The following is a 27,709-nucleotide window of genomic DNA, read 5'->3' on the forward strand; positions in this document are numbered from 1 at the left end:
ATGTTAAAGTGTGGTCGCTTTGTCAGGACAGTCTACTGTATAATCATACAATTCCTCTCCATCCAAAACAATTGATTTTGAAGCAAAAACACTGATCAAACTGATTCTGTGGTAGGAAACATTTTCTTAAATCCGGTGGTGAGTGTTGATTTGATTTGCTCCTGGAGCATGTGGAACACATTAGCTGAGGTAGTCTCTCTAGTCACACCACCGTGTCTCTAAATCGAATTTAAAAGCTGCTCCAATTCAATTTTATGTCTGCACAGCTTGACAATCAACAGCGAGTGTGGAAAGTGAGTTTGAAGGTGAGCTGGTGGCATTCTGGATGACTTTACATTCATTGTACCTGCAGTGCTCAGTTTAGATCGAAATGTACTTTTTCTTGATAGTGTTATGCATGCTCTAAACATTTTAATCATTCTGCACACACCGATAAACACAGGTAAACAACTGCTGTTAACTGTCATCAAATGCACCAAACCAAAGCACAGGATGAATGTGGCAGGTTGGTGCAGTGGGTGGCGTTTGGTGTGGCATCTTCCACTGCACTCACACATTGTTTCTGCACCTAACCAGCTGTAATTCTAACATTTCCCTGAAGAGATAAAGAACAGGTTTGATGGGTCTGGATTTATGCTTTTATTTGTTGGAGACTGTAATCTGTTTTAAATTGTGTTACTCATCACCACAGAAAAGGTTTGGTAACATTATTTAATAGCTTTGTTCAGTTTTTTAAAGATCAAATCGGACAAAGTTTCACTGCAGTGACTGCAGACATTTCAGTTCTCAAGTATGGCGTTTAAAAAAACTGATTTTTTATTTTAAGAATGAGCAGGACAAACTGCCTGTGTCACTGTGGCAGTTTGAATGTACTGTGCAACATGTGGGCCTCTTTCACAGAAGTATTTAAGGTCACAGAAAGTTAAGTCCATTAACTGGAAGCAGATCCCTGCCTGAAAAGACTTCAGAATCAAACACATCTTAATCAGCTTCACTCTATTTATTTATCTGCTGTGTCAGTGCATTGAATGTGGGATAGAGTGCGCTAGAAATAGCAGGATATCTGCTTTGCAGGCTCAACTGTCAGCGGATCAGCAGAGCGAAAAGTACCCAGAATGCACCAGACATAACTTAGGCGAGATCAGAAAGTTTATTTGGGGAAATATCACATTTGGAGCCATTTCTTGCAATAAAATCACTACATGGTGATTTTCATTCTGTGGGCTTGTAGGCTGAGCAGTTGTTTCAAAATACTAAATCCCTCTTAGTGGTCTGTGAAGGTCAGTTTAGAGGTCACTGTGTAATGCTAAAACAAATGAACATGAAAAGTCTGAATGGTCTTTATGGTCTTAAAGTTACATATATCAAAGTCATCTGACAAAATAGCACAGACTTGTCAAAGCATAACTACAGTGATCCACTTATATGACTTCAAGACAACACAGAAACTCAGGCCAAACTCGACACTCTTATTCCTGAAACTTCATGTCTCAACAGCAGCACAGATCTCCCGTGGCAAAGTCTCTCTCTGATTGAATCCAGCAGTATCAGATGCTGCTTTGTCAACAACAATCAGCTGATGGATAATGCTCCTAATCTGATAACAGTCCTTGTGATACGTGCCTCTACACACACACACACACACACACACACAATGCCCTAACAACACTGCAACAAGATGAGATGCAGCCCAGCTCTTAAGCCAAAGGAAATTACATCAGAAAACAGTCCGTCGCCGGGAAATAACACAGTAAGAACAGGACAATGACATGCATCTGAGCTGGAAGGAGAATTATCTCACAGGGACAGAGGAGCTTCCCCCTTTTCCTATAAACATGCCTCTTCTCTCTACTCCAAAGAACATGCTCGAAACTCCTTCAAGGCATCTGTTCAATGGAAGGAATGTGACACAAGGAAAGATGTGGAAAAGAAAAAAGAAGCATGACAAAGTTAAACTCAGCGCTCACCTTTTTGAGCCAGGAGAAGTGCCTGTAGAAGTCAATGGGAGTCTCCATGCTCCCAGCCCATCGCTGCCCTGCCTGTGTCCACTGGGTTTCTGTCCGACTCTATCAGGCCGATTGTCTGTGTGTGTGTGTGTGTGCACGGCCCACACACTGGACAAAGTAAGACTGGATTCTTGTGTCTGCAGACTGCTGCAGCATGTGAGCCCTGTCATGTGTGTGAATGTCTGTGTGTGTGTGTCTTCACAGCTGTGGAGGAAGGCGTTTTACGATCTCTGCCTTCTTAGTGGGACAACTCCCCCCTGATTCGCCCCCCTCCTCCTACTCTCCACCTACACTACTTTGTCTCTCTCTCTCCCTACTTTCTCCTCACTTGTATTCCCACACTTATCACTCCTTCCATCGGACTTAAGCTGCCTTCTCTCTTTCCCCGATCTGGTTGAAGGTGTTGCATTTTTTTCTTCTTCTCTTCGTCACTTTAACATCACTCCTCTCTTTCCCCAACTCTCTCTTTTCTTCCTTTCTTCACTTCTAAGTCGCTCCCCGACTTTTGCTCTCTCTCCCTGCTGAGGTCCGTCTGACAGCCAAATGGCTGAGCCCAGAAAGGAGGGGGCTGGTGGGAGGGTTTGGGTTTTTCTTCTTCCTCTGTCATCTGTTCAAGTCTGATTGTTGGCGCATGTTTTCTCTCTCACTTACACACACACACACACACGCACACACACAAACACACACTAAACCAGCAGCAGCTGATGTCAGACACGCGAACAAAGCAGCAACAGGCTGTAATGTCAGCACAAACAGAAACCATGCCAGATCTGCCCCCCACTCTTGCTTGTGCTCTCTTTTAATGAAGTTACAGTCAGAGCACCGGGAGACTTCAAAACACGTTTGCACAAATGAGAGACTCTCTCTCCCTCTTTACCTCTCTCTCTCTCTCTGTCTCTCCCTCTCTCCCCATCTGTCTGTCTTTCTGTGGCTTATCATCTTCATGTTTAAACCCATTAGCTCAGGTTTCCATTTCCTGTGTATTTTATAAAACTGTTCACCCTAACAATGTCAGCCATTTGTCTCAATGACAGGTCATTTACACACACAGACACACACAGACACACACGCGCGCACACACGCACACACACGCACACACACGCGCACACACACGCGCACGCGGGCGCACACACACACACAGACACACACACAAGTGCCTCAAATGAGAAAAAGTTTGTCTGTGTTTGTTGTTGTGTTGTATACCTCTGATGAGCCCAAATTGTACCTTCTACATCTGCACATCTGCAAGTCTCTCTATGACGGACGTTTCGGGCAGCTCATCTACGCTGCCCAAAATTTACTAGCCTCTGGAATGTACATAAAAAATACATCAACTGCACATATGCCAAACACATACACATAAGGAGATATCTAATGCAGTACATACTGTGCAGAGCTGGGTGTGTCGGTTTTGCAGCATGAAGGACAATGGGAGGATTACTGTGACAGTAGTGTTTGAATCTGCTCCTTTTATATCACTTTTGAATTGTTTTCAACACTCGTATGTCACCAAAGTCACAGACCACAGAAAAGTTCTTTGAAGTTGGTCACCTAGAACTTTAAAATGTTTTAATGCTGCAGCTTTTTACATTAACAATTGATCAATTGACTGTGATTGATGTGCAATGTGAAAGGAGTCACTCATAGTGATGAACCTACTGTACAACTCTGCAGTTCTCACTTCTATTGAACTAAACAGCATCTTTCGGCTCATTGTTTTTGTTTTAGTTTCTGCAGCTTTACTGTCTTGGTTCACACTGATGAATCCACTGTTCACTACCTGCCCAACTCCAAACAGCAGACATTCAAAGCTATAAAATCACTGATAAAATTTGTCCCAAAAGCTCCCTAAACTCCGAAACTCCAAATATCATCAACCCAGTCAGAAACACAGGATCGTCTGAAGACATGCTAACATCTATGGCCCAGCAGTCACAGGGTATCACAACTTCCTGCCAATAATACACTTATGATACTTCCTGTGTTTATGTGTGTATCTGTGTGTGTGTGTGTGTGTGTGTGTTACACCCCTGGAGAGAAGCCCACAGGGTGCAGACTAATTGCAGAGCATGAGTGTCTTTGATCCTGTTCCTCTAGGTCAGCAGGGAGGAGGAGGAAGGGGGAGAAGGTGGACAGAACGAGGACAAGTGGGAGCGGCCAACCTTACATATTCACTGCCTTGATAATCTGCCAGGCTTTTGTTCGTCTGCTATTGAAATTCACAGGCCAAATGATCAGTTTTCACTGGAACTGCTTTCCACTGATGAAATATTCCACTGTTGACAAAGAGGATTGGGGATCATCCACAGTAACCAATGCCAATCTTAACCCTGACAGATTTTTTAACTGTTAACCCTAAACCCAACCAAGTGGTTTTGTTGCCTAACTCTAGTTTATGAACCTTTCTTGCTTTCCCCATCTCTCTCCCCCCTCATTTCCTGTCATCTCTCTACTGCCGACTCTTTCTAATTTAGGCATTAAATATAAATCTGGACAATAAAAATACATTTGCGACAGAAGCACTGCAGTAAATTTTCCTCCTGTTTTCTCTTTACCTACAAGATATTTCTGGAAGCCAACTATGAGACATGCTCACAACCAGAGCACCTTGTTTACTGTAAACTGTGATGAACAAGAGTCAACAAGTGTGCAACAGGAAACACAAGGTCTGCATACCTGGGGGTTTAAAATCTGGGTCAAAATTTATCATAAACCCATCTGCTCCTTTACAAAACAGATATTCTTTGCAGTTTGATCAAAATCAAAACAGCTTTTACTACAGTTGATTAAAGGCCCATCACAAATCCCTTTAGAGCAGAGCAGAGGAATAAACATTTCACTTAAGCTGAATATTACTTCAGGGACTGATTCAAAACACATCACCTTTTTCTCTATTTCATCAACTGAACCCTCTCCTGTACATGATACCAGCTCAGCACAACTAAAGTAAATGAACAGATTAATAAAGATGACAGCACCACATTACACTGCCTGCATATCACAACAGAACAACAAACTGAACCTGGAGAGAAAATTGGGACAGTGGAGGGGTGGAGGGAGGCAGGGAGGGAGGGAGGGAAGGGTGAATGAGAGAGCGGGGAGAAAAGGGGGAGAGAGAGTTGGAGGAATCAAAGAAAGAAATAAGCCTAAGGAGGGAGGGTTGGCCAGTGGCTGTGTGGAACATGTGAGACATCTGCTGTTGAAACAATATAGGAGCTCAAAAAGCTGCTGAACTGGGTCCAAGTTCCACTTTCCCTTTTCAGCTTCAACCGTCTCAAGCAGCGTGTAAAACTCCACACGGCTTTCTGAGCAGAAAACAGCAGCCTCTGCAGGACAACACCCAGCAACAGCAGCAGACTGAATCTAACAGCTGTATGTCAGTGAAATGAGAAAGAAGCTAGAAATTCAAAGCATCACCCTTGTGATTTGCAAAAAAAGAAACAAAAGTGATAAGTAGTTGTACAAATAGTGCATCAAATTCAGCCAGGATGTCACAAAACAGCTAAAAACTTTCTTTCAACTTATTTGAGCAGTTTTAACGTACCTTAACAGTCCTGAGCAACCCAGTCCTCTTGTAAGAGCCTTCAGAGCCTGACTACTACACTAAGTACCTCATTTACAAACAGACTCACGTCAGAAAGTGGAGGGAGGGTGTTCAAACATGCAGAGCAGCAGTGAGAGGGGAAGAGGGGAGAGTAGCAGTGTGCAGTGAAAGAGGAAGAGAGTGAAGGAAAAGAGAGAGAGAGAGAGGGGTAAAATAGTGAGGGTAGCTGTAAACAGAGAAGCCAGAACGGCTGGAAGGCCACGCAGGACAGGCAGAGGGTGTGAGGGAGGGAGCTCAGCGCAGGAAGTTGATAATAGTTCAGTTGTAATAGTGTCTCTGAGGAAAACTTGATGGAACCCGTTCCAAACCTCTCCCCTTGTTCCCTTCCCTCCTTCTCCTCCTTCCTTTGAAAACATTAACTGTAGCTGGAAGAGTAATGACGAGGATGGCAATTAAAACATGGCGACTGCAGACACGTCAGAACAATCAGTCTTATTATTTTGAGCTCAACCCTTACTTGATGGTATAATGTATGTAAAGAATCGCTAAAGCCAAATTTACAGCTCCACACAAGACGTTACAATCAGAGCCATGTAGCCCCTGTAGCTACACCCAAGCTGGAACAGGGCAACACATTTCCACTAGGTTTTATTATGTTATGTTTCATTTGTTTATTTTATATTTTTTATCTTATTTATTTGCATTTTGAGCATTTGATTCTATTCTATATATGTAATGGATGTCTTAATGGATGCCTCTTTTTGTTTTAAGTTTGTTTGTCCTTTGTAAAGCACTTTATAAAACTGTTTGGAAAGGTGCCAATAAATAAAATATATAATTTATGCATGCATCTGTCACTACATTATGCAGGCTGTAAGAACGACATAAGCAACAAGTGTGGAGCATTGACCGTTTGCTTGGAATGTAGCGGAGTCCATGAATCCAGTACATGAATACAAATGAATTCAAAATAATACATGATGAACAAGTGTTTACCCAAAACCTGAAATGAGTGATCATGATTGCACTGCCATAACTAATATCTTTATTGCATTCAGGTTGCTCCTTTCCAGTATTTAGTCAAGAATATATTATAGAAGAAAGAACGAAAGAACAAACAAAGAACAAAGCAGAAGAAACAGGCGAATAGATGAAGAGGCTGGTGTAAGACTGGGACAGAGACCAAATGAGCCCTGAGTTCATCCTAACAGGGACATGCCAACCTACTGCAGCAGAGAATAGCTGTTCTGTAGCACAGCAGCTAAATTCCTCCCCTCTCCCTCGGACCCTTCAGATGAACCTGTGTGACCCCGCTGTAGCTGTCCCTCTACTGGGAGAACAGCACATGATCGATTACTATCATCAAGAACATCCGTTTGAACAAATTAATTCACAAACACACTCTACAAGCATTAATACAGAATGGCTGTGAACATTAGCGGTGCAGAAAAATATGCTAATGAAAGCAGATTTGTGTTTGGGATCCTGGACCAGCACTGCTCTGAAACCAGCCTCCTGTTCTAACCCCTGGTGAATGAACAGATTAATCCGGCCTCTCTTTTCTAACGTGGAAGGAAGAACTTCAAGTTCTTTATTTTCACGTGCACAACAATCACAGTGAAGCAGGCAAGAATTAAATTCTTAGATCTCAAGCTCCCTCCAACCAACAGATGTGTATGGTAGTTAGATCAGTTTGTGTATTGTTTCTGGACACTGCTGATAGCTCTCTGGACTGCACAGCTGGATTTCCTGTATCAAATCACCCGACCTGTGTGTGTCGACCTGTTTTTTAAGTTTGGCAGGGACGTCCCCGTTAACTCAGGGCTTCTGATTAGGGAATGTTGGTATAGCAGCCCTTGGTACAACGACATTGATGCATTTGCCAACGTAGCCAATGACCACATCCATGTATGTATCAGTACTGTTGTCCTGAGCTGAATGGTCCATATTATTGTTGTGTGTTGCTTTAGTCTCAGCCTATAGGCAGGGAAAAGCAGATCTGAGACATGATTTGATTTGCTGAAGGCCGGGGGCAGTGTAGGGCCTTATTGTTTGCTGATTGTAGAGAAAGTGTTGTCCACCAACAACCTGATGAGCAAAAGTTGTTCTCTATCATATTGTGTGACAGGGTTCCTTTGGGCTGCGCACATGATAAATAAAAAATTAACAAAACAAAACAAAGCTTGAGACATGGCAGCCATTCACCATCCTCTTGAGAGAAGACCAAAAACTGTGCACTACAAACACAAGTATTCCTTGCTGACAGATACCTTTCAGCATATTACAGCTGTTTCTTGTGTTAGCATGCTGCACGTTTGACTCCATTTCTCAGAGATAGCCAACCAAAACATCATGATGAATATACTTCTATAACTTGTGCATCACCAAGCAATGCATGATGTTCTGCGTGTGGGTGAACACAACTTTTATTCACAGAGACAGGTACACTGAGCGCACAGTGCACTTTCTAACCCAGCTGTGTAATCCGTGAGGATAGTGAGAGTTTCAGCACAAATTGAAAACGAGCAGCTCTATAAACTAAACTTTTGACACAGAAAAATGAAATCTAAAAGGTTTTGCAAGCTGTTTAGCCCTGTTATCAGTGTGACTCTATGGATGTCAATGCCAGTCCATTAGTTGGCTAATCACTTTGGTCCAGACTGAATTTATGGATTGATTTCCATGAAATTTTGTACAGACATTAATGGTCCCCAGAAGATGAATCCTACTGACTTTGGTGATCTTCTGGCTTTTTCTCTAGTGCCACCATGAGGTGCCAATTTGTGGCTTTGAGTGAAATGTCTTTACAACTATTGGATAAACAATGTTCCCATCAGCCTCAGCCAATTTGTAAAATCACTAAATTCAATGATGAACAGAGTAAGCATTATACCTTTTAAACACTGGCATGTAGCTTTGTCATTGTGAGCATGTTGCATGCTGACATTAACATTTAGCTCAAAGCAAAACAGATATGCTCTTATTCAGATGAATCCAGCTGTCTGTACAGGCTGCTTTAAATATGTTATATTTTCCCCAAAGCATTTTTTTCTTCCATTATACAGGCCTACCTACAGTGATTGTGTATTGAGCTCAAAGTGCTGCCAAATGCAGATGACCCACAGTAATACTGTGGCGTGACGCATTCTCTGTACAAACAGATGGAACAGTGAAGCTGATGCTTGCTAACATACTGCTCACACTACACCTGCGGTGTAGACATGTGTAAGCCTGGTTGAAACAAAAGCTAGCACATTAACAGTTATTACTGCCACTAAATGAATGAAGGTGGGAACCCTTTTTCCTATCAAGGGCCCAGAAATGTCATCTCTTTGGGAAGGTGTTTGATGTCAGATGGCAGTGACGATGGTGATGCTACTCGCAGCTGGTTTTCCAGGTTTGGGTCAGTCTGGGTCAGTCAGTCTTAAGGAGAACCAAGAAAAGAGCTGCTCTCAGCTCAATGATTTCATGTTGTAGGTTGCCAAATGCATCAGCTGATTCCACATTAAACAGCAAATATGTTCATTTCTTTTGTTCACATTTCATGTTCTGAAACCCCTCATGAAACACATGAAGGAGTTTTCACTCTCAGCAGCATATTCAGATGTCAAATCAGCTTTTGCTCTTGCAGAATAGGAAAATGCAGTGTTTCCTCTTTCCAGTTGCAACTGCTTTAATTTCACTTCAAATGATTTCACATTTGAAAGCAGAGAGCTGAGAAGCTGCTGGAGCTGGAGGTCCAGCTCTGAGAGGTTCTTGGTCCACCATGATGGACAAACCACACAGACACTTGCTATCACTGAGTTTCCACGTCAGGTTTTCCTTCATCTCTACAACTTATTCCAGACAAACTGACACTTTGGAACAGTTTTAATTTGCCTGCTGCTAGCAGCTCTGCAGCAGCAACAAGGCTCTCCTTCACAAATTCTCCTTCTGAATGAGGTTTCTTAGCTATTAGCTCGCTCACCAAAAAACTTGCCTAAATAACACTGTCTCTGTCTGAATGTGGTCTTGTGAAAGCCCCAACTTTACAGGATAACTTTGTTCATGCACATTTGTCCTTGCAGCTCATCCAGTTTAGCATGTTTCAGGCTGTAATGACTCTTAAGATTAGCCTTTTTCATCACTGCAAATTCGTCCCCATAAACTAACTTTGGAACACTGGTTTGCCTTCTACTTCAACAAAAAATAATTGTCTGATCATTTCTCTTGGAAAGCACGAAACTCTGCATCGACTTGTTTTGCTGACATTGATGCGATATCCACTTCTATGTGTGTGTTGTGTTCATGGATCCCTCGGAAAGCATGTTTAGTTAACAATGTTACTCTCTTTATCACTGAAAAAAGGTCATTGCTTTTTGTATTTTTGAAGTGCCTTGCGGGCTGAATCAAATGGTGTTGTGGGCCACATACGGCCCACACAACCTCTGTGGGTGCTTCGGGACCAGATCCTAATATTTTCTTTTAAGAGTTTATCATTTTTGTCTTGATTCCCACAGTCTTTAACAATGGATGCACCCTGTCCCACTTGAATTAAAGGGAACCTCTCCTAATGTCAGAATAAATTATTATATTTTGCCCAAATATAATATTAAGATCATTTAGCTTCAGGGAAAATGAGCAGCGATACTACATCAGAGAGCCAAAGTCACATATTTAATGAATTCAAGTTTAAATGTCATCAATAACTTCACTGTTAATGACATTAGGTGCATTAGGACTTGTGCATGTGAAACAAATGTCATTCAAACTTTGGAGGCACTGACTAAACAAGCTGAGCACCTTGAAACAAAGTATGAGCCACTCTCCAAGAGAACTGAGGTTCACTGGGAGTGAGAATGTAATCTACCAGAGAAAACAACAACAAAGACAAGGCTTTATGGGAATAAGAAAACAGTTCCTCATGCTTGAAAAGCTGAGCACAACAAAACGAGCCAAGCAGAATCTATACTCTGGACTGATGCTCATCTTCAGCTCTTTGCTGTGTTTTAAAAAAATGAACCAAAGAAGATTAAAAACAACACAAAGCACAGACAATCCATCATGCTGAAATAATATTACACAAACTGGAATCAAATTCTTGTTGACTGCTCATTAAAAGACTTTAAAAAAATCACCACAGAGACACATTATGACGCAGCTTGATGTGAAACGGATAAATCAAATGTGACATCTCGAGTTGACATGGCCCCAATAACACTTTTGAACTCTATACTGCAGAAAGCATTATCTTAAGACTTCAAACAAGACCAAATGTCACAGTAAGATGGAAGTGGATTTAAAGCAGTCAGTGTACTCACAGCTCCGGTCTGCAGCCAGTCCATGAGAGCCTGTGCTGTTTCTGTAGGTAGTTGTGCTCTGAGGCTGTCTCTTCCCTCCTGGTTGGGTTGGAGCTCCAAGGCAAGTTTAAGGTCCTCGGCTAACTGGACGACCTGCAGCGGACCAGCACTGACGGGAGATCCCAGGTCATACATGCTGTTAGAAAACTCCACCGCAGCAGCTTTCGAGCCTGGAGAGTGTGCGGAAGAGAGGAGGAGAGGAGAGACAATCACTTACCACAGAAAGATCATTAATACCAAAATAAAAACTGAACCGTGACTGCAATACAAAACTACTCCATTAGCTTTATTACCAGCCATTTTATAAGATGACCTAGACTGGAGCTTTGAATACTTGGAAAGCAGAATTTAATCAGAGCCATATATCCTCTTGAATGTTTCCAAAATGTCCATGTGTCACCTGGATCATTTCCCTGACACACACACACATCTGGATGCACTACAATAACTGTGACTCTGAAAAACAGCCACACATTACAGTGCTTTCAAACATATTATTACAGAGCACATAATGAAAACAACCTTTGTTTGAATATCTCTGTAAAACAGAGCCTGAGAGAAAAAGGCGAGCTGAAAGCTAACTCTTTCTGTACACGAGTGCAATAAAGAAACAGATCACTTCTAATCTGTGGGGTTATCACTGTACAGATTAAATAGTCCAAAGAAATATTACATAGTCATTTACCCAGACAGATAGTATGCAGGATGTAGGATGTAGGATAGGCACAAAGTAGGTATTAAAGGTTGAAGCATGAACAGTGACACAGTGGGACTAACTCACTGCTGCGTTTACTACACACTGTATTAACAAATATCTTCAGGCTGGTTGGGGAGATGCGAACATGAGCATTTACAACATGAACAGAGAAACAGATCACGTACCCATTCTCCCATTCATCTCTCTATCCATCCATCCATCCATGCAGATTTCAGTGTATTTGGGCCAGAGCACACAGAGGAAATTATTCATGCTCTCTGCAACTCAGTCTACATACAAACTACAGCACCACCTCCAGCACAGGTAGAAAACAACTGCAGTAGGAGCACAAGTTACCTATTTGATATTGTTTTGAGTGTCAGGTTTGAATCTCTTGTACATTTACTACTGTACAGTATTTACACACAATTTCTTCCACAAGGAGGTCAAAGGTCAAAGACCAGTTATACACACGACTGTTGCATAAGCAAAAGATTAGGGGTGCTCATCTAAAAATACAGACATATTGGGCAAAGCTACTGAGATTTGTATAATGCTCCTGTATAGTCCAAAATAAAAAAGCTCTAAAAGTCTAGTTGTAACATTAACTGTCAAGGTGTTAAAGCCTCTAAGGACCACAAACCTACTTGTTTGATTGAGGAGATGTTATGGTTTAAAATGGTATTTTGTCCATTTCTTGCTTCTTTTAAGTCCTCATGGTGAAAGAAGCTGTGTCAAAACAACTGTCTGTACAGAAATGTCAGAGATATGTTTGAGGTCATTTATGAACAGTGCCTTCATTACGCAATTTGTGTAATTTGTCTAGTTTATTTTTCATGTCCTGCTCAGTACATATGTATGATGACAGTTCACTAAAATGACAAATTAAGGTATCCTTATCAAACTGCATTTATATAGTGATTTCATCCAAAGAGCTTTGCAGTTGACCTATGTGTGTTTATAAAAGAATGTTGGCCTAAATCCAGTTTCCATTGGTCCAGCGTAAAACCTGCTTACAATAATGAGTAGTGTAGATTTGGGTTACAGCTCAAGGATCCTTGTATTCTTTTGTCATTAGTAATATATTGTGGCAATGCCATTATACACAGCCATATACTTCTTTTGATTACCTTTACCTGTTCATGCTGTCTGAGCTGTAAGTACTACAAATGCACAGCCTCTAATCTCAAAAGTATTCTCATCCATTTTATTCTTGTGTGTGTGTATATATACATATATACACACACACACATATACACACACACACACAGTATATATATATATATTCTTATTGTAGACCACTCTAAACTGTGGCCAGGGGTTAATGGCAAAAACTGGGTCCAACTCTTGTTATCCAGTGGGACGCTTTCACTAATAATCCCACATGATGCTTAACCAGAGAGAAAAGAAATGTTGATCATGGAATGCAATATGACCAACATATCTAAATTCTGTTGATAAGTGTCTCTAATTTCCTTGTTAGCGGCTGATGTTATCGCTAATGGGATTTCTAATGTATTTCTATTTGTGGTCACTGAGAGCCGGAATAGCAAACTCGGAGTGCTCGATGAGGTCAGTGTGTTTTGGGCAAACAGGAGTGACTTGATGAGCGTCAGATGCAACAGTGGTACCTGTAAATAATCTTTTGTCCACTCGTGCTATGAGGTTCATTATCAGCTGGTATGTTGATTCTGAGGGTGAGAGGACACAATCCTCGATGCACGAGTGTCACAAATGTGGTAATTATGAGTCACAGAAAATGTTGATGTAATGTTGAGGAATTCACAATAACCCAAAGTCTCCGGTCTCTGTCTCTCCCTCTGTCGCTCTGCTCGACTCTTGTTTTCCCACATGCCGTCAGTGCAGCACATTAAACATTTACCCCACTAGTTAAAGCTTGCTGGCCAAGGCTGAACTAGTTGCAGCAAACATGACCTCAGTTATATACACACACACACACACACACACACACACACACACACACACACACACACACACACACACACACACACACTTGAGAATATGTCGCTACTGAGAGAGGGGTGACACGGCTTACCTGCGATGATGTCATCCATCTGCTCCAGCGCCGCCTCCAGCATGTGACTGGCCTCAGTTTCCATGGTGATGGCAGGAAGCATCAGATCTCAGGTGTTCTGATGTTGTGCTGAAAGAGAAAATGAAATAGATGTCGTTGTGTAGTATGTAAAGTATGGTTTGATCTCAGGCTCCTCCAGTCCACATGTCAAAGTAACCTTGGGCAAGATGCTGAACCCTGCTGAATTGGATGTGGCATGTGGTGTAGTAAAGCTTTGAGTGGTCACATTAGACCACAAAAGCGCTACATAAATGCAGCCCATTTACCATTTACATCTAAGTGATCTGTAATGGAATATTTTCTGTAGCTGGAAAGAGCTGCCCATGATGCCACTTACATGAAAACATAATAATGTTTTCACATCACATGATGCTTCATGGATAATGTTTATCTTGGCACATAATAATCTCTGATCTTTTTTTAATGCAGGTACATTTAATTAAAAGAGCAATAAAGTATTTTGCTTTACTGCTGCAGGTAATAAAATGACCATAAAATACTGAGAGAATGAGGGAATGATTATTGATCAATACCAATGCTCAATGATTGCTTGAATGATGAGCAGGAGTTAAATTGTTGCTGCAATTTCTACTGGTCACCAACAGAGGTCCAAAAAGTTAAAAGTTTTCCAAATGCCCAAGCTCTGCTTTATGCAAGTTAGGTTGTTTGCTAAGTTTTGAGGATTTCCCCACTGATACCATATACTGTGTTTATTTATTTTATTTTCTACATATGAATAAACCCATACAGGCACACTTGTCTGTGAAAACCACCGCTGCAGGCAATACTGAAGTCACCAGGACCGATTACACACACACACAGCCTCACAAAACGCACACACACACAGAGACACTTTTTAATTCCTCGAAGCAGGATTGACTTTTCATCTATCATCGCTGCCTCTGGCTGCCCCTCCAGCTTCTGCCATCCTTGTTTCCTGCTTTTCCTCCCTCCTGTCACCCCATCATTGCTTGGCACTCATCCCTTCTGTCATCTCTCCTTCAAGGCGCTCATCCCTCTGTCATGCTGTCATGCTGACTTACAGACAAACAGGCATCAACATGCGGAAATCAAGGGGAAGGACAGTGATGTAATCTACTGACGCCTTGGGAGCATAAACCCCCCTGCAGAGCAGCCTAATGCTCATCTACATTAGCGCTAACTTTCACAGCCACAACTTATCATGACAGCTGACAGTGGCAATCTGTAAAAAACACAGTCAACAGACGTACAGTAACATGCTGTCATTACAACTGTGGCACCATCACAATTCTCCCATTTTTTGGTCAAAGCTGCTTCCATGATGCATGTGTGTGTGCATATGCAGATGTGTGTGTTTGAAAAAAGCATGGTAATTTTATTGTTAATAATTCTAGATGGCTACGTACGAGTCATGTTGAGACAGAGGGTGACAGCACCATGCAGACACTATGACAGACTGACTCTGTTCAACCTGACCTGACCTCAGCAGGACAATAATGCCTTTGTCTGAGTGTGTGTGTGTGAGAGAGAGGGAGAAAGATTGTGTGCACTGTGTACGCAAGGAAACTATTGGGTTTTCATGACTGTGTGTTCCATTGTGACGCTGTGTGTATACAAGGTGCTGATATAGAGATTACTGTCCTGTTCTAGCACAGAGTTGACAAGACTAACTGTCACAACCCTGTCCCCCATTTTTCACAATCTGTGCAACTGCTGCTGTGTGTGTGGAAATCAGCTTGTGTGTGTGCGCTTGTGGGAAAGCGAGTGAGAGGCAGAATAGTGAGGGTGTGTCCGTGTCTGTGACGCTCTCTGGAGCTCCTCGTGATCTTGGATTAAATTTGGTAAAGACACGTCTAATGAATGGAACTGCTTCAGAGGCAAATTTTGGATGAAAATGTTCTGAGCTTTCTTTAGCCACACGATATTTGAGCTGAAAATGGAATGTTTGAAACACAGACATGAGAAACTGTCCTTTTTATCTCTTTTTAACTGAGATTTGTACGGTGGCCCTGTTGATGGTGTATTGACAACTGTGGCAACTGACTTAAGATGAAAATATCACAACATGAGTACCTGTTGTTGATCAGCGCATCATAATGTACTACAGTCGTACTTGTTTATATACATACTTTATTATGCCACTCAAACACCCAACAATGTGGGTGGTTTTCCAGTTCCTCTCTGCCAAAGAGAATTTGTTTGGCTGTAGCCTCCTGGACAGTCCACACATCTGCAAAGACCACTGGATGTAAGACTATCCCTTACAATAATGAGCCATTATGTAAATCCCCTCATATCAACTCACTAGGGGAAACATTCTTACAGCAAACGGCCAAAGTTCAGATGTTTACTTTGAAACTCCCAAACCCACCCACAGAGCAGTGTGTGTATGTCACGGTCCACTCTTATGAATCTTAGGAAGTTGTATTCTCCAGATAAAGCATCTCAGTATCTTGAGAAATCAGCCTTTAGTTATCTTGAGATGATAAAATAATTACCTCGTGAGTTCGAGATAACAAGTATTCGTTCTCAGCTTCTGTTATGTCGTCTATTTGCACGTGTGTTGCAGTGCATTGAGCTTTCAGGGCCACCATAGATTTGCCAATTGTTACATGATGTGTTTTGCCTTTTTCGTAACTGTGTGAAAAACTAAGCTAAGTACATAGTTTACTTAAGTTGTTACCACAAAAACAGCAATTGCATTAGCATGCAGTTACTGCTGTGGATTACTCTCTAAATAATAATTACACACAAAATAATCATGCCATTGTTTTCATTTTACGCAGACAGGTATTCAAGGAAAATCCCTGTTAAACTGAAGGGCAGGATCTTGTGATCTTAAATCACATTCTGAGTTGTTACTCACGTCTAGTAGAAGGACGTTGAAACAGACACGTCTTTTCTCAGGACGGGAGATACAGTCCAGAAAAACAAGTTCGTCAAACATGACGTTATGTGTCCTGTTTCTCATAGCTACACCCGCCTCGCTGTTGACACATGTCTCTTCTGAGTGAAAAGGCGAGCTGGCTGTCTGCACAATCTGGACAGCTTCACCAAGAATGAAAGAAATGTTATCAGGTGCTGATAACATACCCAGTCCTGAAATGTTTACAGCTGGACATTTTGGACAGTGGCAAGAATTGTTTGGATTACTGTTTGCAGCAGACAGCACGTACAATTTAGCAAAGTGCTGGAAGGCAACTACGAATTCGTGCCTACTACTACTACTACTACTACTACTTTTTCACAATGCTGACAGTTAAGAAAGTCAAACGGCTCATGCTGAATTAATTAAAAATGCGAATCAACCTAAAATCAAGAGGTTTTGCTACTTTTCAACAAGATGTCATCAAAACAAGCAGGTCAACTGTGTTTCCATGTTGACAGAGCAGTTTACTGACAACAATGCATGATGGACACACACACACGCGCACACACGCGCACACACGCACACACACGCACACACACGCACACACACACATGCACACACCCCCTATGCAAACACCTACTGCCTCCTGCTCTGAGAGGATTAAGCCACCACCTAAAAGATCTTTAAATCCAGCAGTCTGCAGTCTTTTTCTTTCAGATATTACACTGGGGCCTTGTCGGGTGGGCACCAATGGGGTTTACAACAATATCTTCCACTCAGACAGAAAAAATAACACTGATGCTTCACCTGTCAGACACCAACACACAATCTAGTTTCCACGACTGGATTTCAAATCAGGTGTGAGAGTGGTTCACCAATGGTTAGCCAATATCTGAACATGAAGATGCCCTGTGATGAAACATCTGCTCGGTGCCTGTATGCAAACGATCATATCAAGAGATCTTTCTCATGTACTGCACCTGTGACAACAGAAAACAAAGCAGTGCGTCTGCTGCTTTCACGCCTCCTCTCACCTCCAGTCTCAGTCCGACTCAGCCACACAGAGATCACCGTATGAGAGAGAGAGGAGAGGGAGAAGAGGAGAGAGGAGGTGAGTGATTAGGCAGTGAGCGTGTCTGTGTGCTCAGCTGCCCACAGCTTAGAGCAAGCGCCCATCCAGAAGCTGTGGCTATCTCGCTGTCTGTGAGCCGAGTGGCTCTGCTGCTATCAGCTTCATGATTAGTTCCATCAGGAGCATCACCAGGCCTCAGTGCATTACTGTCATCCAGCTCTGCTCTTCATTACTGCTCTGCACAACTCCTGCCGCTCTGCACATCGACAAGCTGACAAACCTTGAGAAACCACTGGGGTTTAAAGCCATGCACATAAAAACTTTTGTAAATAACTCCTCTTTTCATTACACACTTCTGCCGCACCGCCCGCTGTTGTCCTTATTGATTTGCCAATTCCTGTCTCTGCATGGACCCGCGCCATTTTGGTTGTCTCATCAAAACAGTATTAGTAAGCCTGATTCATCCTGCACATTTCTAAACAAAAGTGACGACAGGCATATGAGGACAGAGAAGCACCACACAGCAATAATAAGGAAAAGTCAAATAATACGATAAAGATCATCATAAAGCAGATAAGGGAGAGAGCGAAGAAAAGCACACAGAGGAGGCTGAGGAAACAGCTGAAATGGGTTAAAAGCAAAAAGAGTTAAAAAGGCTAAAAGTTGAGTAAAAATATTACACAATTGCACAAACAATTGATTCATTTCAGAGCTGGTCAGAAGTCTTCTTGCAGCATTTTGCACAACGTGGAGACGAGCCATAGCTTATCAGCAAAGGTGAGTTAAAATGAGGTTTTGCAGGGGACATTTTTCACTGCAGAGATTTGGACTCTGCACAGCAGGAAAAGCACAGGTGTAACTAATAACATTAATGATGCCTCAGTTTCATTAAGACTAATCCGGTAAGCCAGCATGCTGTGCAACTGGCTCATCTAAATTGAATGCAGCCGTTAACAATGTTATTAATTATACCTGCGATTTTCCTGCTGTGACATATCGAAGTGAATAAGGTGTGTTGTCATGACTACAGTGTATGGCTGTTGCAGTTTATGTCAAGCGAGACATAAACTGAGCTTGTAGTGGAATCGCAACACTGACATATTATCTGGCTATAAAGTTGTTCAAGCTAATGTCTTAGCAAACCTATCTGCCATTTACATATTTGATATTTACTCTACATTCAGTTGTGGTTTAGTGCACACAACTTGCTTGATGCTAAATGCTCCACTATGTTCACCAGCTAGGTGCCAACTTGAGACACAACATGAGTAGAGCCGATGGGAACTGCAAAAGCGGATGATCATTCGTTACAGGTTTCATCACTACAAGATACCTCTTTCACATTAATAATATAATATAAAAATATTGATTAACACAGCCTCAGATTTCAGATTTGGTCTTGATGTTATTCAAACTAAGAAGCTGGTAATTATTCTTAAAATGGGATTAGTGGTCAAAACATTTTTGACCAAGTGAGATGCAAAAGGTTCCAAGGCATCAGTTCCTTTGCAGAAGCTTATCATTGATGTAATACCACTTAAATATTTTAGAAACTTAGTGTCACTGACAGGTAGAGCCAAGTAAGAATCCAACCCACTTATAATCAAGGATCAGTGTGAAGGCAGGAGGCTGTGTTAGCTGATCGGGCGGCCGATTGTGGTAGCATGAAAACTGTAGCCCACCAGGGTTGCAGCTGGTTTCACAGCACACCGTGCTATGAAAATTGGCGGCTACCATTTCATGTACATTAGCTTATCTATCAAATTCTTTTTAAGATTACAGCAAGTTTCATGTCTGTCAGATATTTTGTGAACTCACAATTAAAGTGTCAAAAAAATCCTGTCAATAATACTTGTGTAATACCGTATGCCATGACACCAGGACACCGTGTCAGTGTAACACTTCAGTTATCGTACCATGAAAAGCTCATACCATCGCAACCCAGTTGGCTATATGATAGTGATTCTGCATACAGTTTTATACAGTAGGCTTAGTAGAGCAAGGCACCAACACAGCCACAGTTTCTGCTTTGATTTTCACTAAGGTCAGCCATGCTGCACATGAACACACTCGTGGTAAAACAAAGTGCTTTGGGCAAATTATTGAATTACAAACAATTACAACAATATTGTGTGACACCTCTTCTCGCTGCTGAGGCAGCTTTATATTGACCTTGAACGTGTCTAACTGGCATGACGACACACTTTCTGCTTTGTGAAGACAGAAAGAAGCAGAACTTTTTTATTTAGTAAGATTATTTCTCTAAGTGGGCTACTTTCTCCTCAGGCTGACTCCCAGCCCAACACACAGACACAGGAAAGAGAGAAAAGCTATATAAAAAAAGTATCCTCTCAGAGCTAAGTCCGTGGGCTTGAACACTGGTTAGATTATCTTTTCTAGTGTATGACTGTGGGTAGTGTGTGATCTGTGAACCGTGGCTGATGCATGGCTGCTGGGGGAGCGCGAATATATAGTTTCATGTGACTCCCAGCGCTGCACTCATCTGTACTGCTCTGTGTGGAGCTGCTCTGCTCTTTATTGTCCTATTTAGTCCTGCTAAAGTGCATTTGATTCAGCTCTGCTCAGTTCTCTCAAGGAAATATGGCTCTGTTTTCTGCTCCCTTCATACATTATCTGATTCTTTCCTCTTTGACCGTGCTCTGTGTTATTCTCTGGTCAGTCCAGTTGTCTTCTGCTCTCATTTCTGCTGTAATCTATTTTGCCCTCAGAGTGAGGGTAATGAACCATAACACAAAGCAACACATGACTTCCAGTCGATGATCAGCATGAGGCTAACAAAAAGCAATGTGAACTTTCTCCTTTAGAATACCCCCAACTGTCAACGTGTACAACACATGTAAATCATATGATGGGAAAAACCTACAAATAAAAAACGCTGGGGAAACTGAGGTAAGGTGGGAGTACCCTCACACACAATAATACACAACAATAAAGACTAGTACTCATGGAGCGCACTTTGAGTTGATCTTTCCATGTTTGAACTAGCGTGCCGTTGACAAGAGTCACAGGAAGGGTAGAGGAACAACAAACAAGTCCAAGCAACCATATCCCATCACAACGCTATCAAACAACTATAATGCTCTGACCCTCAGACAGATACACTACAGCAAAGAACCACTTTCTGACCTAATTTTAGCCCAGGAACACTTTTGAGAAGAGTTTTGGTGTTGTTGATGCGGTCCAGCAAAGAGGAGGTGTCAACGCTGAGGAGACAACAACAGTGTGTGTGAAACCTTTACTGTAACCCATAATGATTCCCTGGGATTTCATTTCTCATTCAAAGGGAAACTTGTCAGAGGGCCGATTAGTCATTTCACATGGTTGTTAATTATAGTGAAGCAATTGCAGACTTCGCAACAAACACACCACCTTGCTGTATTAACACACAAGTCAACCGCACACCTCTTATGTTTAGGACAGTTTGCAAGGCTGCAGTTAGCCCTAAAACTGCTGGCAGGGGTCCAGTACTGCCACATTCTTGTAGTGTCAGTTGTGCAGCTTGACTAGTAATCATCAGTGTAACAACTCGCCCAAGGGCACCAACAGCTAAGATCAATAGATTAACCCTGTAAAGGAACCATGCGTGTGTTTTTGGACTGGTCGTTGGAATGAACAACAGCCAGTATAATTAATGACTTCCAAGTAAACCTTCTGTATTAGCAGCAAATGCCATCAAATAGCATTTGGCTCACTTATTCTTCTCACAGATTCTTAGGCAACTTTGCCTGGGATGTAATGATTAAAAGCATTTAAATATTACAACATGATGCAACTGAATGTACTGCAAGACAGAAACAGATCAACAGTGACAGAAACAGAAAGATAAAGAGGCGAAGTGAAGAAGAGATGAACTATAAAGAGACAGTGGTAAAAAGATTTCACCCCAGGCAGAGCTGCTCCAACAAAGGCAAACAGCAGAGCTGATATGAGCTGACACTGAGCGGATTGATGTACGACACTTAGCCTCTGGACTATTATCATAAGCATAGCTTATTACTTATCATCAAGCTGACTTACTGTAATCAGAAGAGGATGGAGACACACAGTCACACACAACTGGGCTGTATGTCAGTGAAACATCCTCATTTTCACAGTAATTTCCCCAGTGTCAGCCCACTATTCATTCAGTCAGTGGAGAAGCTCCAGAGAATCATTATAATGATTATAATGTTTTGACTGCTAATTCAGTACAGATTGCACTTTTTGTTCAGTATACATATCTCAGAGGCAGGGCTGCTCTGGAGGCAAAAATAAAATGAAGAGTCAAGGAAAGCAATATGGGATGCACTGCTTATTAGCCATTGTGAGTTTGGTTTTTTTTTGTCAAAGGCCGACTGAAACTCACTGAACTGCAGCTGACTTTTTTCACTTTTGTCTGTGACAAAGGGAACAGTTTCAGTGGCAGGCTAACTAGTTCAGCTGGTCTGATCTTGGAAAGCAAGCTAGGCTAATTTAGCAACGTTTGTCAAGCATGGATTTGGCTATTTTTCTTTGGATTATACTGCCCTTAACATGCCCCTACATAACATAATCTAATGTACATGAAATGTGTAGGAATTTTAGAGTTAGAAGCTTCTCTTCCACACCTTCAAAGGGTGAGCAGACGTTATAAATATTGCTCTATCAGCAGGCATTCAGATAGAAAACACTGTGTTTAAGAAATGCAAGGTGCTGTGTTGTTGCAGGTACTGCTGAGACGATGAAATATGAGCCAGGAAGTACAGTTTGAGTAATACACCCACGAGTTTGAAGCTTATGGAAGAGCCAAACGCTGCACAGCGGTTTATTATATTATGAGGGAGGATGTTGCTACTCTGGAAAATGATCATGGTGGCAATCATTTAATCAGTCATTGTGATGATCAGTACTAATACAGCAGCTGTGTTTTTTCAGGCAGGGCTAATGTCGGTCTGAACGTTGACTGTCACTGAGGCTGCAACCAACAATCATGAATCCACTAATCGTTCTCATCTATGAAATATAAGCAGTGAAATATGGCCGTCACAGGCTCCCAGAGCCCGAGATGGCTGCGTCTGTTCGCTTTGTCAGACCAACAGTCCAAAACCAAAAAATATTCAGTTTACAATGATATAAAACAGAGAAACACAACAAATCCCCACATTAGATGATGAGATGTTTGACATATGACCTGAACTAATGCAAAATTACTGCCAATTAATGTTCTGTTGCTCATCTAACTGGTGAATCCCTTTCGCACCTACTGTCATGTGAAAAAGTAAAATGAGCAAAAAGGATTTTCAGCAGAAACTCTTTTCCTTTTATTATTTGATATAAAACAAAAAATCTCCATCCAGCACAATGAGCTTGCAGCACTATAAACTAAAGAGAAGCATTAATATTAGCCCTTTAAGTCCTTGATTAATGTCTAATCCCTATTTTCAACAGATGACAGTATTGTCATTTCACTACTCCATTTCTCGTCTGTGTTTCATTGCTTCACTGAAAATGTGGCAGACTTTATACATGGAATAATAACATAAATACACTGTAACGTAAACCAGATATTAAACCCTACAGCATCCCAAAAGGACCATGAAAATATGTTCTTGACTAAATCATGTTTGATGCTATTAATTAAACTCCATCATTTAATCAGTATGCACGTGGAAGATTTTTTTCTTTTTTTTTTACTTTTCACTGTAAATATAAAGGTGGGTTCATGCTTCACTGCATTCAAGATAATAACACAAAGGGAAATTTTAGGGAGGTGAGGCAGTGAACCGGCAACAGTCGAGATCTATGCGAAGAAAATGTTCCATCTGCAGTTTGTTTTCTAACTCGGCTGACAGGAACAGAAGGTTGGGAACATTATTCCAGCGTGCTCACATATATACAGAATCTGGCCAAGACATTTGGATGTGCATACATTACACATGCAAATGATGAAACCTCCTCAAAAAAAGTCTTCACAGTTACGTAAGAGTATCACGCTAAAGCACAAAACTACATGCAGTGACCAAAAACTAGCCAAAAGATCACACGTAACATGTTAAATGTTGAGTGAAGCTACTTGTCAAACATTTCCAGAAAGCTGCGAGTGTTTTGCAAAGTGGGAATCTCCACATTTGAAATTCCAACATCACCAAAACCTTCACAAGGTTCAATTATTGAGCTGAGAACAGGAAATGCCAGACTGCATGTGAACCTGTACGGCTGAGAAGACGGCTTAAACATTAACACAGAGATACACAACAGAGAGAGAGAGACACACACACACACTCTGAGGGGCGTGTGTGTGTGAGTTTACCGTTCCTCCTCATTTGGCTTAGCCTGTTTGGATTAGTGTCACCAGCTAGAGGCCAGACCTAAGCCCCCCAGGCCCTCCTGTCACACAGGGTAAATACAACTCTGTGCGAGTGTGTGTGTGTGTGTGTGTGTGTGTGTGTGTGTGTGTGTGTGTGTGTGTGTGTGTGTGTGGAGCCAAGCCAACAAGAAACACCAGATTCTTCACCAATTAACATCAATGCGACGGAACCACTGACATTTAAGACGGGGATGTTCCCTGTTCCGTCCTTAAGTTCAGTCTCTCTCTCTTTCTCTCTTTTTCATTTTCACCACTTGGTCATCTCTGTAGTGAAGCAACTGGTGTTAACAATAAAACTTGAGCTAAACTAGCATATCGGTGCTAAGACAAACATGTATGCTCTCTCAAGTACCACTGTTACGAATTCGAACAAACCAGATATGAAGGCAGCCTGTGACTGTGGAAGTCATTCAGTGTCCAGAGACTGTGTGCTCACTGGTGTCACTGTGGTTATGACACAGGGTTTGAAGACAATAACATGAAATGCTTCTGTCCGACCTCCACTGTGTGGATGTGAACGTGCCGTGGAATGACTGAACCCAGAAGAATTACTTGCTTATGATTATAAATCATCACACTTGCAATCCGTCATTTCGTGCATGGCAATCGAAAGAAGTGCACGACTTAATGGGGGTTGCAATGCAAATTTCATTGACATGTCATGCTCAATGACAATAAAGAAATCTGAATCTGAATCTGAATCTGAAATCTGAAACACATGATACCATGAGCGGAAACATAAGGGTCTACCGAGACAGCTAAATGTTCGGGACGATGTCCGCTTGGTCCCTGGTCCTGCAAGCAGAACATGAGTGTTTAGAGTTTAATGGAAATGAATAAAAGTGTAATTGCACATATGTTTCAGTGTTCTTCATCAGTTTACATGTGAGGCATCACAGAAATAACGCCAGCTTGTTTAGGTCAGCTTCAGGCCTAAACCCAGATCTCTATTTATATTTGGCTGTTTTGAGCTTTTCATTCAGAAGCAGGTATGGTCCCGTCATTGTTACTCACTTAGAATATGTTGAATGCACCACAGTTCAATTCATCTTTATTGTGGCAACTGAGCCCTTTACTTTAATTGCTTTGTATGAGAAACTTCCATTATCCCTGACTAGCGTTGGGTTTTGTCTATTAGTCTAGTGTTGGAACACCTAAGAACCGTTCCTCTTAATGTTAAATATTGTCCAAACCCAAGCAGTCAGACAACATCTTTATTAAATTATTGTGGCAAATGAGCAAAATCAAACTGCAGCCAAGGCTAAAAATCAACAGGCAGCAACTGCATACACTGATTCTCACAGTGTGGATCGTTTTAGCGTCCACAGTTTCCACAGAACAGCGGCAAAAGGTTTGATGAAACCCAACATTTCCAGGGCTAAATTTAGCTCCTTCACCTCAAAAACCTTCCACACTAGTTGGCTAACAAATGATCGTTAGTTAGGTCTCATACATGAAAGAGTGCGTCGGTGCAATGACCAGAGTGAAATTTCTTTGACAAGAGAGGTTGAGCGGCTCTGTCACACACATCCGCAGCAGTGGCAGCGAGTTTGTCAGGTAGAGCACAATGACAGCCTCACGTACACACAGCGCTGGTAAGTGTTGGCCTGTTCCTCTCCATGTGCCTGCAACCTCTGTGTCTGCAACACCGCATTTCTGTAAGCTGACATCTGCAGTTGAATGCACACAGCATGACTATCTTCAACAACACAGCTGGCATCACAAAAACTGAAAAGTTACGATGTCATTTATGTGACAATTACATTTCATTCTCTCGGTCTGAAAGCATTTTGGCTAACATCCTAAATCGTACAGTAGGGTCTCTGTAGCAGCCACATTCCTTGATATAGAATAAAGACTTTCGAAGATTTTAAGAGCTACTGCCAAAAACAAAACAAAAGAAAAACAAACAGTTTTGACAGTTTTCAAGCTTGTGGTTTAAAAGCATCACAAGGAGGAGGGAAAGGTTGTACTCTGAGATTTCACCGGCACGTGTGCATTGCGTTTTTGTTCCCACCAGGAGCTTTCAGAAGCAGATCATTTTGCCTGCCTGATTTTGTTAACTTGTTTGCTCATTTTCCATTGATATTTGTGCTTCTATGATGGGTAAATTGGCTTCATACTTTCTTTCTTTGTGTGGTTTATTTAGAAAATTTACCAGATTCTCTACACCGGTCCTGTGCTTGACTTCCTGTCTCGCTCGATCTGCTCTGTGCAGATTGTCAGTCAAAAATAGACTCGCTCGTATAACGCTTCAGGGACACTTCTGAAGAGGAGACGCTACGCATTCAGTGGAATTGCAAGCCTTGTCTAGAATGGCAGCGCTCAGCTCTGTCGGACGCGTCGCGGATGTTAGGCACCTGGTGGAATTTCGATTTTAGGCAAAAACTGTGAATAAATTAAACCGACAAGCCGATTGCTCATTTGCATCAATTCTGGCCCAGTCACACCTGAAAGTGGCTCAGCCAAGTTCATCCACATGCAAAATATGTTGTTCTAGAAGACTTCCAGACGACCGCTGATGTGATGAAGCTACAGCAGCTGGTGGGCTCACCACTGAAACGCTAGCTGCACATACAGCGAGCTAGCTGTCAGTTAGCAACAGAACAATAAGTTATCACAGTTTATTCAAGAGATTTATTTGTACTATTTACTATTTACTTACTTGTACTATTTTTACTATTTGACTCTTGTCTCAGCAGTTTATACTCACAGGAAGCTCAATCAAAGTAGTTGAACTGCACTGTTTGTGAGGACATTACTTATCCACACCCACTGCTCTCAAGCTCTCGCTCTCTCGTGTAAACAACTTTCCTTCCTTGGAGTCTTTTAAGCCATCAACAAACCAGACTGTTCGTTTCTGCTAATGGAAAATGCTTCAAGTAGAATCACCCAGTATTCACTTTGATCAATTATGCCAGTGATGTCTATAAATGATCCGGCTCCAGCTTTGTTCCAGGTGTGCAATATCAGGTTGATGTGTAAATTTGTTACATGATGTTAGATGTTTATACACAGCACCGGCCTCTTAGTTTAAAATCTAGTCTGATGGGGCTCCAGTGGAGAGTCGCCAGTCCGACATACTTATTTTCTTTTATGAGGCTTTCAAAAAGCTGAGTGTAATAGAGAGAAAACATATGGTAGAAGTTTCTGGAAGCAAGAAAAGAAAAGTCTTAACTTTGACACCATTTCTGTGCACGTTTCACTCCTGGCATGAGTCTAAATGCAATAAAAACAAGTGTTACTAGTAATGTAATAAACCTGTTTTATTTCTGTTCCAGAAAGGGCCTCCAAAACAGAGCGGAGATGGTACAGAGGTCTCCTGACGCAGGACCTGTCCCACTGACTCATCACTTCATCTTTCCCTTTAAGTCTCAAGATACAACATTATTTGCCGTATTTCTGACTTGCTCAGAGATGAAAACTTTGGTGGTCCCTCTTCTCTGGAGCTTTATTTTTCACAGAGTGGTGCTCAAGGTTTTTTTGTTGGTTTGTTTTTACAACTCCAGGATCATAATCACAGGAGGACAGACTCATTGCATATATTCCTTGCCTGAGGAAAAAACTTCATACTTTATTAGCATCATAACAAAACTAAAATTGCCTTTTCAAATCTCTCCTGTGCAGAATAAAAGGAAAAAAACAAACTTTGGCTTCATTCTGAGCAACACCTGGAATAGGAAGTACAGCTGTGCAGAGGAGAGCACATGCAGATTTTATTTTCCAGTTCATTCTAAAGCCATGAAATAGCCTGAGGCA

General features: G+C 41.7%; 1 protein-coding gene across 5 annotated transcripts in view; it reads right to left on the reverse strand.

Annotated features, from left to right (window-relative positions):
• ppfibp2b (PPFIA binding protein 2b) overlaps positions 1-27,709 on the reverse strand; it is a 79,114-nt gene that overhangs the window by 44,138 nt on the left and 7,267 nt on the right. For 4 of the 5 annotated variants that reach the window (XM_041938222.1, XM_041938218.1, XM_041938216.1 and 1 more), the window contains exons 2-3: positions 13,643-13,750; positions 10,851-11,059 (exon numbers count right to left, since the gene is read on the reverse strand). In XM_041938222.1, coding sequence (XP_041794156.1) covers positions 10,851-11,059; positions 13,643-13,724 — 291 coding nt within the window. In that variant the 5' untranslated portion in view covers positions 13,725-13,750. Of the gene's footprint in view, positions 1-1,967; positions 2,516-10,850; positions 11,060-13,642; positions 13,751-27,709 lie in introns of those variants that run through there. The other variant, XM_041938219.1, reaches the window with a different exon arrangement.

The sequence above is a fragment of the Chelmon rostratus genome, chromosome 6, assembly GCF_017976325.1.
Source record: "Chelmon rostratus isolate fCheRos1 chromosome 6, fCheRos1.pri, whole genome shotgun sequence".
NCBI classification, from domain to species: Eukaryota; Metazoa; Chordata; class Actinopteri; order Chaetodontiformes; family Chaetodontidae; genus Chelmon; species Chelmon rostratus.